This window comes from Frankliniella occidentalis, unplaced genomic scaffold (assembly GCF_000697945.3).
Source record: "Frankliniella occidentalis isolate FOCC.00 unplaced genomic scaffold, Focc_3.1 Scaffold89, whole genome shotgun sequence".
In the NCBI taxonomy this organism is placed as follows: domain Eukaryota; kingdom Metazoa; phylum Arthropoda; class Insecta; order Thysanoptera; family Thripidae; genus Frankliniella; species Frankliniella occidentalis.
In genome coordinates, this window is record NW_026267218.1 from 411,717 (window position 1) to 423,435 (window position 11,719).

The window sequence follows — 11,719 nt, forward strand, 5'->3', positions numbered from 1 at the left end:
AAAACAGCGAGGGACAATAATGCATCAAGTCGAGTTTTGGCACGAACGGGACACGCTCCGCCCGCCCCGCCCCGGCCCGATACACATGAGGACAGGCGGGTGGACAGGGCCGGACAGACTGCGGGACAGGCCGGGACAGCCGGCAGGCCCCTTGGGCAGGCCCCTCACCCCGCCCTGGTCACCTTGATGAGGCTTGTCCTGCCTCCTCGCCTTGCGCAAAACCGAACCGGGCGTGGCCTGGTGGCGCGCAGATGCGGCGGTAGTCCGGCCCGCCCCGCGCCCCCGCCCTGCTCTGGAACCTGGAACTGGGTCCGCAGGGAGCTCCAGGGGCGTGGCAGGAGCAGAGAGGAACTGGACGTCCGGGGAGGGAGGGGGGAAGGCTGCACTCAAGGGCAGAGCAGTCTCCGAGTGGGGGTAGGCGATCACGACCTCTAGGGACAGCGACCGGGCCGGGCGCCCTCCGGTGCCCTCCGGTGGTCCCCCGGTCAGTGTCCTCAAGGCCGCCGGTCGGGTCCCCGAAGGGGTCGTTCACAAACCACCTCAGCTCGCTCGGCTTGCACCGTCCAGGCGTCCACCCGGCTTTCAGCTCACTTCGAACGCGCAGGTGCTTGTATCGATAGCATCATCGTTCGAAACACCTTTCAATGGTGCAACCCCACTCGAAAACTGGGCAGTTTGTGCAATGGACTGGGTTGCACCCGAGGGTCCGGGTACTTCACAATAAATTCAAGCATACGATTTTTTTCTGTTCTTTCTGGATTTTTTGTAATTTTCCCTTTTCAAAAACTTTTTCTTCATTCTTTCAGCACCTCTCACACGTTGGGAACTTATGTTGGTTGCACCTAACAAACGGCTTGATTTCCATTTCAGGTGGCACTCTTCTCTGTCGTAGCAGCAGTTCCTCAAAACTTTTACTACCAGACGGGTTATCAGCCTGCCTACAAGACCGTGTACCAGCCAGCATACCAGCATGTGTACCAACCAGCATACCAGCCTGTGTACCAGCCTGCGTACCAGCCTGCCTACCAGCCAGCGTACCACTCAACTTATCAAGCGTTCAACCCACAACTGGTGCCACTCCCACTTGCTGCGCAGAGCTTTGCTCATCCTTACATCCCAGCCGTTCCAACCTTTTCCATCTACTCTGGACCAGCTCGAGCCGGCTATTCATATCAGACGCAGGATGCAGCAGGAGGTCATGGCCAGGTAACCACCTATCAACCACTATGGGACCCACAACAGTTGGCATATGGGAATTAAATGACGCTCTGTGTGTTTTTCTGTTACAGGTGATTTATGTTTCTGGTCCAAACAGTCAACAGATATTCCAGCAAAATGCTAAGCAATTGCACTTTGCCTTTGCTGGTCTCCCCACAACACTGCTGTCGAATGTTTCACATGCAGCTACAGCCTCCACAGCCACCTCTGTATCTACAGACTTTTCATCCTCGACGGAGGCACCCATTTCCACTGACTCTCCAGCCTCTGGAGACTTTTCAGGCTCTACAGAAGCTCCTGCCTCTTCTGACTTTCCTGGCTCTACGGAAGCTCCTGCAACCTCTGACTTCCCATCCTCCTCAGTCTTTCCTTCCGCTGACTCTTCATCCTCTACTGGCTCTCTACCACCAGTTGACTACATAAGAGCTGAAGTTTTGCCACCTCAAACAAGGTTTCTGGTTGGCACCTACCCAGTGTCGCTATTTGCTTACTCTGTCCAAACCAGCACACCAAAAAAAGTGCAAGCTATTAACAAAAGTTCTAGCAAGGCAGCAGTTGAGGTAAAGAGTGCAGAGAAAGAAGAGGCTGAAGATACTACTTCAGACGCGACAACAACGCTAGCGCCATCATCAACAGAGTCAGGCTCAACCACCTCATCAGACCCTATTATTGATATCCGTTCTGATTCTGCATCAGACTCCAGTGACAGTTCACCAAAAGATGAGGCAAAGGAAAGCAGTACCGAAGAACCAGAAGTATCAACAGACTCTTCTAACACAAATTCCAAGAATTAAGACTGCAATATTTTGTGTTTGGTTTAAATAGAAAGTAAAAACTGGTTCCAAATGCACTAGAAATAAGTCATTTACAATGTCTTGAACTCTTACTGTCAAAACACAGTTAATGACACAAAGCATTTGTTTTAAATTAAGTGTAAATAAATACAACATTGTCTTTAACCATTATCGATTACGTTGTTATTTGATGTGTGTCATCCCTAAGAAACAGATACTACACCTCACGTATTGATATAAAATATTAAACCGGTGCAGGTTTATTTTCAAAAAATGAGGCAACGGTCAAATTTCAAGATAAATGAACGAGTAGACCACCGCGAATGATAGTATATATTCAAATAATAATGCTTGGCAAGTGACAGATTTCGGTGTGAGGTTATGAATGTTCAAAGTTCAAAATTACTAACAGTTGAGGCCAAATAAAATATTTAAGGAGCCGAGATAAGACTTGGCATGAATAAGAGGTATCGAAGACCATTATTTATATTACGGAAATATGATTCTGGCAGATATTTCACATTGTACATGATGAAATGGTGATTGTCGACAGGTATCGCATATGCAGCTTACCTTGACAGAACCCATGGACGTTTTGGGTGAAAGGACAAACCTTTCACCCGAGCAGATTTCGTCTCAAACTTCGTTAACATTCTTCAGCTTTCGAAACGATTACTATTAACGTGATAAATTCATGAAAATGATCCCAACAACATCGCCACGAAAGCACAAACACGAAACCGACTGACTAGCCGATCACCGCCTTCGTGAAAAACGCACTACGTTTCTTTGCTTGACAGGACAGCAGACAGCAGACGATGGGGTTTTGTTGATGATAGTTTTGTGGTTTTGTAGCTTTAGTTGATATCGGATCGCTCGATTTTGTAGGTCGCTCAGTGGGTTTTGTATATTTCCCAGGTCTAGTAATTGTAATTCAATATGCCACTGCAGCACGAACGTGTGTAAAAATCTTACTCCTCGTATGGCTTCCTTCATGTAACAATCTTTCAGTGTGATGGATATGGCAGCAGGATCTGAAAATGTATGTCAAAGTCGCTTTATTCGTTGTGTTCTTAGTTTGCTACGAATTGACCTTGTTTAATTTTTTTTAGCAGCATCTGTCAACTGTAATTCCTATTCCGAGAGATGAACCAAATTTAAACAATGAGATTCAAGACAAACGTCTCTGGATTGGTAATCTAGATCCTCGACTTTCTGAGTGAGTTTTCTTTTTCCAACAATGAGTTATAATTTTGTCTTCTATCCATTATATTGTGAATATTATAAATCAACTTTTTGTACACTTCTCTCCTTACGGGTACAACCTTCTGAAACTGCTCCAAAAATATGGCACAATTGATAAGTTTGACCTGTTATTTCATCGATCGGGGCCATTATCTGGCTTTCCCCGTGGATATGCATTTTGCACTTACAAAAATACAGAGGATGCAGTACTTGCCATGCAAAATATGGATGGACAGCTCGTTGGTAGTAAACAGATAACAGTTCGTTGGGCGCACTCAATGAGTAAGGTATGTGTGATTGTCAGGGGTCATTTAAAGCTTGTTGTTGCATCTTAAACATTATACCAGTTTCTTCTACTTTCATAGGATGAAATGGAAAGTAAACCAAAGGCTGAATTATCTATTCCTGTTCTGGCTGGTGCCAAATCAAGCAAAGCAGAAAAGAAACCTGTGAGGTAATAATCTTATCTTTATTCTTCCTACGTAAATTAAAATATAATCCAAATACTTTGCATGAATAGCCTTTCATAACTATCTGTGTTTCTTTCACATAGCAAGAAGACTGCTATACAAGCCATTGAGGCAAAATTAAGGCTCATGGAGCAAAGTAATACAAGTGATGAGTTTGAGATAAATAACTCTCCTGCTGCTCTGAGAAGCAAATCCTATATTCTATCTCAAGCCCAAAATGGTCACGATGCTCGCGACAGCAGACCCTCTCATTCAAGATTTGGGAGAAAGTATGATCGGAAACCATATCATAGAGGCCATCATCACAGATAACCTCGTACTTCCCTAAGAATATTTTGATGATCCTCTTTTGCTGCTTATTGATTGACTATTACTTATTCTTAGATCCCCAAATACAATGTTGTATTATGGACCCAAATTGTTTACATGACTGAAAGTATTGGCTAAAAATGGATTCCAATGGACTTTATATTTCTTTTTTAACTCTTTAGAATATAAATTTGTGTGAATTATTTATCATAGAAAAATTATTTGATACCCTGTTCAATTTTTACTCATATTGTCAATGCACCAATTGTAAATCACTACCAGTAATCAATGTTACTTTTCTATAATGATCTCGTAAATTAAAAAGAATGTTACAAGACCTCTGCTTTTTGTTTCCCTGATTGCACCCCACTGACCCAATGCAGCACCCCTCGTGGTCAAGGTACTATTTTAACAATTGTAATACCTCAGTAACACAAGAAAGCTACTGAACAAATGCCTTTGAGTCTCGTATTTGTAAATGTGCATTAATAGGTCTCGTTTGAATGACCCGCCCGTTCTCCTCGTACTCCCTCTAGAAAATAGATGACAGGTGGTAGCACCTATTGTTGCTCGTAGTCGTTGTGACAATCCCGGCGGTCTCGGCCGTCTCGGCATGACTTCCCATCAGCTCACGGAGGGAAGGCTCGCCGTGAGAGAAGCTGTGAAGGCAGCGGTTGCTGAAGAGATGACAATCCTGAAATACAGGTTCAAGTTCCTCCCCGACGATCTGCTTCGCGGCAGGGCTCTAAAGAATCTGGGCATACCGAGCCTTCCGAGCCGTTTCGACGGTCGTCCGAAGATAGCATGGGCCAGGATCGGGTAAGGGTAGGGAGTGGTGGTAGGGGCGCAAGTCGTTCTCCTAAAATGTCAGTAGACTTTAAAACCTTCTGGTTGGTTTTTATGACAGACCCTACTTCCGTCAACGAGTTCGCTCCAAACCCACCGACCACTCTGTGGTCCCTTCGTACGAAGGGCCGCGCAAGTTCTTCAAGGTTTCCTTGCCACGGCCGCCCGGGGTTCAGTGTCTCCATGGCGCACCCAGGCGGATAAGGGTGACGGTGACAGGCGCCTCGACTGAGGCCCCATCGGTAAATCAAACCCAAAATATATTCTGGAAAACATAGGTCATGGCTCTTTGTTCTTTTGTCTCTAAACCAACTGACATCCCTATCCCACTTTTCTATTCTTCTAGGATGAAAATGAACGTCCTTCTGCTCTAAGTAGTCATGAAGTTTTTGACAGTGAGTCCTCTCTAAATGACGATGATGATGAGTTCACTGTTCCGCGGAAAAGCCGGTCCAGTCATTCATTTCAATTTCAAGATGAAGATGAACGTCCTTCTGCTCAAAGTAGTCATGAAGTTTTTGACAGTGAGTCCTCTCTAAATGACGATGATGATGAGTTCACTGTTCCGCGGGTATGCAGGTCCAGTGATGCATCTCAATCAAAAGATGAAAACAAACGTCCTTCTGCTCAAAGAAGTCATGAAATTTTTGACAGTGAGTCCTCTCTAAATGACGATGATGATGAGTTCACTGTTTTGCGGAAAAGCATGTCCAGTGATTCATCTCAATTTGAAGATGAAGATAAACGGCCTTCTGCTCAAAGTAGTCATCAAGTTTCTGACAGTGAGTCCTCTCTAAATGACGATGATGATGAGTTCACTGTTCTGCGGAAAAGCAGGTCCCGTGATTCATCTCAATTTCGCAAGTTGCCATCTTTATGACTATACTCTTAAATTTGAGAGAGAGTACAATGGGAAACCATATCACAAAGGCTGGAGATGTTCATCCTACGCACAACTATTTTGATATGGCTACATATATCAAGCATAAAATTATACTCCAAATACAATGCTGGTGGCGTAGTATTAATCAAGTAAAACGGATTTATGATTTAAACAACCATGAACGTATTTGTTTAATTGACTATTTGTACATTTATGTCTGTAGACTATGTTGCAAATTAAAATTTTTGTTTAGTAATGAATAATGCATAATTGCAAACTAGGTACTGCTTACATCATCAACTATGATTTTCTACAATGATAATAAAAGTACACCCACATAGACACAAAAAAAAGTAATCTGTGAAAAATTTAATATTTTCCTCATCAACAAAAGCAAGCATGAGTAGTACTGAAAGTCAGCAGAACTACAAATATGATCTAGGATGGAACACCGTCATCTCGTTCAAAGAACAAGTACTTCCCTCTCATATGTTTAGGTAAAGGTATCAAGCCTGAACATGGTACCTGTCCAGGTACCCTACAAATGCAGCTGACTTTACAACCATATCCGAAGTTAGCAGGATTCACCGTAATTTGTTTGGCTTTGGCTTCTTCTGCAAGAACTTTCCTGTAAAATTGTAAAGTAGTAGTGAGACACATTATCACACAATTGATTTTGTTTTATAAGGGCATCTAAAAACTCACTTTGATTTACATAATGTATCAATTAAATGATCCTGAATGTCATCGTTTTCTTTCCCATCTATATCTACAACAATGTCACTTCCATCATCTAAAGGAAGAAGAAATTCATTAGGGTTGGTGAGAAATCAACTAGTAATGTAAAAATGTAGTAATTGTACTTCAACCAAGCAACTTCCACCAGTGTATTCGTACCGAGAAATACCCTAATGAATGGCGATGGAGTAATATTTCTGAATACTTGAACTTGAACATCAGGATTCTTAAATTGAATTTGTGGTAAGCACCAAAAGACGAACTCCCTGACAGAGAAACAAAACATAATGCATAATAATAACGATCGGTTACAGAGGTTATTGGTAAAGCAACTGTTAAAGTACCATCACAATAAAAATGGAGCTGGAGGGTAAAATCACAATTTTATGATAAGAAATAAGACGGAATAGAGAAATCTCAGTTTGCTTTACCTGGCACCTTTATGATGGTCCCCAACGGTATTGAAATTCACAGTAAAGATTTTTATCTTATCTTTTAGTACTATTCTTCCGGCTTCCAAATATTTGGCAGTCCTTCGTATAGGAGCAATCCCTTTCATGAACGGCATTGTTGCAGTATATTAATTAAAACTCTCCAAGTAATGGAAGAAAACTACTTAGAAAGGCGTGCTTTTAACCTCACGACTGATTCTGTTTACTATTGGGACCTATTCGCAGTGCATTTGCTGCGTATAAGAAGCTGTCTGCTTGCAGATTCCGGCCGATTTATTTCGCATACCATCGGTCGAATGTACTTTACTTCGGTGGTGGGGGGTAATAGCGCGGGAACTCAACTTGCCAGTTTTAGTTTGTTTTGACCGGCTTGACTTTATTTTGTTCATTATTGTGGCCTAACAGCCTTTCTTGTTCGGTTTCTTCCAGTCATATTGTAGCAGTTATCTTGAAAGAGGAGTAACTTTGTGTGATATCGTATTACTTTAATAGAGAAGTCCTAAATTCCCAACATGAGTACAGGTTAGACTTTTGTTGCCTTCTTCATCGTTGTTGTTTAGTTTAACTATGTTCCTGTATTTTGTTAATGTTTATGATCTGAACTGCAGATGACCCCACTTTTAATTATCATGAAGAGCTGAGAGCTCAAAGAGGTCAAACATCTGGAACTAATAAAATAGTAAGTACTTCTAACTCGACAAGTGTGGTTTCTTCTCTGCTTCTCTCTGTTTATTCTACATATTTGGTCTATGTTTTAGGATATGACTTCTGAAGAGCACCGTGAAAGCATCATTCAGCGAACAATGCATGCACTTTCTGTCAGTGAAAAGTTCACCGAACTACTTGTGAAGAGAATGGACCAGAGTGATGATGTGCGACAGCTTTTGCCAGACGTAGATTCTGCGCCCAAGGATAGTAATGGAAAGAAAAGGAAGGCTTGTGAGTCTCCAGAGGGCAAGGTAATATTTTAGATGTACAGCTATTTGCATCGTTTGTCTTTGTTTTCGCACCCAATCAACACTCATCTTAAATTTTTAGTCTAAAAAGATGAAGAAGGAAAATGATGGTTCAGCACAAGCTACTGATTCAACATATGTCAATGAACAGAACCTCAGAGTATCAAATCGACAACCCAAGCTTCTCTCAGGAGCTGTGATGCGTGATTACCAGCTTGATGGTCTTGACTGGTTGGTGGTGAGTTAATCTTGGCCTCGAAGGACCAGTCTTTCATTTTGTTGTAATTATGTTGTAACAAATTTTGCCCCTTCTCTCAACAGGCCTTAGACCTTAATGGAGCTAATGGAATTCTCGCAGATGAAATGGGTCTTGGCAAAACTCTTCAAGTTATATCTCTGATCAGTTTCTTGGTGGAAATGGGAGTTGGGAGTGAAGCTCCTTTCCTTGTTATTGGGCCCTTATCAACTTTGCATAATTGGGTTGCAGAATTCCACAAATTTTCACCAAAGGTAATTTCTAGACTTAAATTAAAAGTTTTATTTCAGTATCACCCTTTGTTTATTAATTAATTTTATTCACCATTAGATTCCTGTGATTCTATTCCATGGTTCTAAAGAGGAAAGAATACCTTTGAGTAGAAAAATTTTGGAGAAAAGGAAGGTCAATGATATTGAAACATATCCCGTAGTTATTACATCTTTTGAAATTCCTCTCAGAGATGCCTATTTGCGTACTATCAACTGGCGGTATCTTGTCATTGACGAAGGGCACCGCTTGAAAAACCACAAGTGTCTTCTTATCAAGTATAGTGTTTTCACTAACCCTTTAATTTTGTACTTGCATCACATTTACTGTGTCTGACAAATTCACCTCTCTAACTTTTTCCCCAGGGAGCTGAGAAGATACCGTTCGACAAATCGTCTTCTTCTCACTGGAACTCCTCTCCAGAACAACATGACTGAGTTGTGGTCCTTGTTGAACTTTATTCTCCCAAACATAGTCACTGATATGGATGTCTTTGAATGTTGGTTTGATTCTTCTTTTCTGGATGCATCAGATAGAAATGAAAAAATTGTTCAGGCTGAGGAAAAAAATAAGGTTTTGACTACACTCCATAAGGTTTGTACTATAAATCCAGTACCTCATTGTTTCCTATTTACTTCTGTATAAATCTCCTTGTGTGGTTTGCTTTTTGTGTTTTAGATTTTGAAGCCATTTCTTCTCAGAAGAGTTAAAGCTGATGTTGGTTTAAATATACCTCCCAAGAAGGAAATTATAATCTATGCTCCAATGACAAAATGGCAGAACAGACTTTATTCTGCAGTTGCTGACAAGACCCTTTATTCCTTGCAGGTATTAATGTTGTAGTTTTCCTTGTACTGTTTTTCAGTTTAAAAAAATAATCTTGATGTTTTTCCTCGAAACCTTAGGGCAAGAAAAAAGACCTGGATGACCCAGTTGCACTTGCCCGAGCAATTAGACGGAATTCCAAAATCTTTATGTCTGAAGCCACCAGCCCAACAGCTGAACAAGATGTACTTGCTGATGATTCTCGAGGAGCAGTGAAACAAAATTTACTTTCCCCTAAGAATTCCTCTAAACCAACTACTTCCAGAACAAGGTCAGATCAGGCAAATCTTTCAGAGCTCTCCTCTCCTCGGTCAACAAGAAATACCCCCAAGTCATCCCCAGCCATGAGGTCATCTTCTCGTGTGAAAAAGAGTACGACTGTTAAAGACGAATCCCAATCCAGTGAGATGTTGCCCACTCCAAGGAGAGCAAGAAGAAGGTGCACTGTTCAATCAGGAGATTACAAGCTGTTGGCAAATGGTGTGCCATTGAATGCCATCAGAGAGGAGCCTATTTATTGTGAAGATGACAGGTATACCTTCTCCTTCAAGTATTTTCTGATTTTATCATTATCATAAGCTCATCTATAACTTACACACTTATTTTCTGTGTTATTGCAGTTGTGATGAAGACATTGTACCAGACAAGCTTTTGGAGGGTCTTGCAGAACCAGATGAGGAATTTGTCACTGAAATGAAAATAGGGCATCCTGTTTCAATGTTAAGGCAGATATGCAACCATCCTTATCTAGCTAGTTTCCCTGTGATTCCTGGTACTAGAATGTTGAAAATTGATGACCAAATTGTGCAGCGCTCAGGAAAGATGCAAGTCCTCGATGCAATGTTACAGCGCCTCAAAAGAAATGGACACAAGGTATGGTATATGATATACTGTAGTTATTATCTAATTAATTAGCTATTTTAAATAACATAATTTTTCTTTCATCAAAGGTTCTTATATTCTCAAATTTCACAAAGATGCTAGATATTATAGAAGATTATTTACTTATGAGGGAATATCAGTATACAAGATTGGATGGAACTCGTGATTTGAGTGATCGCCAAAAAAATATTAAAAAATTCAGTGTAGATGAGGATGTGTTCATTTTCCTCATTTCTACACGAGCTGGAGGCCTGGGAATAAATTTAGTGGCAGCTGATACTGTTATCATTTATGACAGTGATTGGGTTAGTCTCAGTTGTGCAGAGCAATTCAGTCTTGTTCAATAATATGCTTAAGAATTCCTGAATGTCAATGTTTAATTTTGTTGTCTCTTTAGAATCCACAAGTTGATTTACAAGCTCAAGATCGTTGCCATAGAATTGGTCAAACAAAGCCAGTTGCTGTGTACAGATTTGTTGTAAAAGGAACAATTGATCAGCACATACTTGATCGGGCTGAGACCAAAAAGCAATTGGATAAACTTGTTATTCAGCATGGTAACTATTTAATGGTTCACATATTGATATGTGTTTAATTTAAGAGTATCAGTTCCTTACCACAGTTCTGTGTCTCTAACTCAGGAAAATTCAAAAATTTGAAGAAAAATGAGGTGTTTAGCCTACAGGAACTCAAAGAATTACTTGAGTCAAAAGATAAGAATGAAATTGACATTGAGAGTGGATTAGGTGAGTCAGCTTCAGCATTGCTATTGTTGAAGGAAGTACTGTATCATATCATTAATCTAGCATTAGCATTATTAATGTTGTCCTTAATTTTCAGCCTACACAAATGAAGAGCTGGATGTTCTCTGTGATAGAGCTGCTGTATTTGCCTTGGATAAGAATGAAGAGACATCTCCCTCTGAAGCTAATTCAGAAACTGCTCCAAAATTAGAGGTTCTCTCTGATATTGATGCTGCGAGTGAAGGGTCTGACTCTCAGGATGCCTTCAGCCTAAGCTCTGAACCTGTCTCTGAAACAAGCAGTTCCCACTCTCTTGTTTCTGGTCGCAGTGGTCTTTCCTTCGCAAGTGATTCAGGGTTCAGCAGTTGCAGTGATTTGTCTTGAAATTCTGGTCTTGAGCGAGAGCAGTGGCTGTGATATGATTTCCTGCATGTTTTTATTAATAATTTTAACAGCCAATTATCTATGCTCAAGTTTTAATTCAACTGATACGAAGCTGTCTTTTAATGATTTTGATTGAACTTTTAATAATTTTGTACCTGTATTACTGATCTGTATTAATTTACCTGACTTTTGTACCAGTATTATTTTCGATGTATTAAAACTCATTACTTCCCATTTAGCACATTTTTACCTTGTTTTAAAATTGCCCCATCCCCCATTTTTTTTCTTCAAAAAAATCCTTTACTCTGTGGTCTGGTAATGTAAATGGCCGTATTTACCGCGCCCTCCCCTCGCCGACGGTGTCCTGCTGAGGATTGGAAGGGGGGGGGGCGCGCGAGACTACAGAAAGGAGGGAGAAAGGTGGTGTGTAGGAGGGGGAGGAGGAAGA

General features: G+C 41.1%; 5 protein-coding genes across 8 annotated transcripts in view; 3 read left to right on the forward strand and 2 right to left on the reverse strand.

Annotated features, from left to right (window-relative positions):
* LOC113212400 (coatomer subunit alpha) overlaps positions 1-2,783 on the reverse strand; it is a 15,535-nt gene extending 12,752 nt beyond the window's left edge. For both annotated transcript variants that reach the window (XM_026431081.2, XM_026431080.2), the window contains exon 1: positions 2,586-2,783. In XM_026431081.2, the coding sequence (XP_026286866.1) occupies positions 2,586-2,665 (80 nt within the window). In that variant the 5' untranslated portion in view covers positions 2,666-2,783. The remainder of the gene's footprint in view (positions 1-2,585) is intronic.
* A 13-nt stretch (positions 2,784-2,796) lies between these two features.
* On the forward strand, positions 2,797-4,373 carry LOC113212403 (probable RNA-binding protein 18). 2 transcript variants are annotated; one of them, XM_026431084.2, is made up of 5 exons: positions 2,797-3,054; positions 3,125-3,231; positions 3,331-3,544; positions 3,623-3,711; positions 3,811-4,373. In XM_026431084.2, the coding sequence occupies exons 1-5, from the start codon at positions 3,028-3,030 to the stop codon at positions 4,037-4,039; spliced, it is 666 nt and encodes a 221-aa protein (XP_026286869.1). In that variant the 5' UTR covers positions 2,797-3,027; the 3' UTR covers positions 4,040-4,373. The 2 variants fall into 2 exon arrangements, with proteins under 2 accessions (XP_026286869.1, XP_026286870.1); XM_026431085.2 differs by having other exon boundaries at positions 3,128-3,231.
* Positions 4,374-4,465: 92 nt separating this feature from the next.
* Positions 4,466-6,104, forward strand: LOC113212402 (transcription initiation factor TFIID subunit 11-like). Of its 2 annotated transcripts, none has more exons than XM_026431083.2 (3): positions 4,466-4,855; positions 4,944-5,124; positions 5,229-6,104. In XM_026431083.2, the coding sequence occupies exons 1-3, from the start codon at positions 4,650-4,652 to the stop codon at positions 5,760-5,762; spliced, it is 921 nt and encodes a 306-aa protein (XP_026286868.1). In that variant the 5' UTR covers positions 4,466-4,649; the 3' UTR covers positions 5,763-6,104. The 2 variants fall into 2 exon arrangements, with proteins under 2 accessions (XP_026286868.1, XP_052125280.1); XM_052269320.1 differs by having other exon boundaries at positions 5,358-6,104.
* A 15-nt stretch (positions 6,105-6,119) lies between these two features.
* On the reverse strand, positions 6,120-7,189 carry LOC113212404 (probable 28S ribosomal protein S25, mitochondrial). The gene is made up of 4 exons (XM_026431086.2): positions 6,935-7,189; positions 6,663-6,769; positions 6,471-6,558; positions 6,120-6,393 (listed from the first exon to the last, which is right to left on the reverse strand). Exons 1-4 carry the CDS (start codon positions 7,069-7,071, stop codon positions 6,204-6,206), a joined length of 522 nt encoding a protein of 173 aa, XP_026286871.1. The 5' UTR covers positions 7,072-7,189; the 3' UTR covers positions 6,120-6,203.
* A 65-nt stretch (positions 7,190-7,254) lies between these two features.
* LOC113212399 (lymphoid-specific helicase-like) lies at positions 7,255-11,509 on the forward strand. Its single transcript, XM_026431078.2, has 14 exons — positions 7,255-7,477; positions 7,564-7,634; positions 7,714-7,914; positions 7,994-8,149; positions 8,233-8,421; positions 8,498-8,715; positions 8,803-9,031; positions 9,116-9,265; positions 9,343-9,794; positions 9,883-10,135; positions 10,213-10,449; positions 10,542-10,701; positions 10,786-10,890; positions 10,985-11,509. Exons 1-14 carry the CDS (start codon positions 7,468-7,470, stop codon positions 11,269-11,271), a joined length of 2,718 nt encoding a protein of 905 aa, XP_026286863.1. The 5' UTR covers positions 7,255-7,467; the 3' UTR covers positions 11,272-11,509.
* The last annotated feature ends 210 nt before the right edge of the window (positions 11,510-11,719 follow it).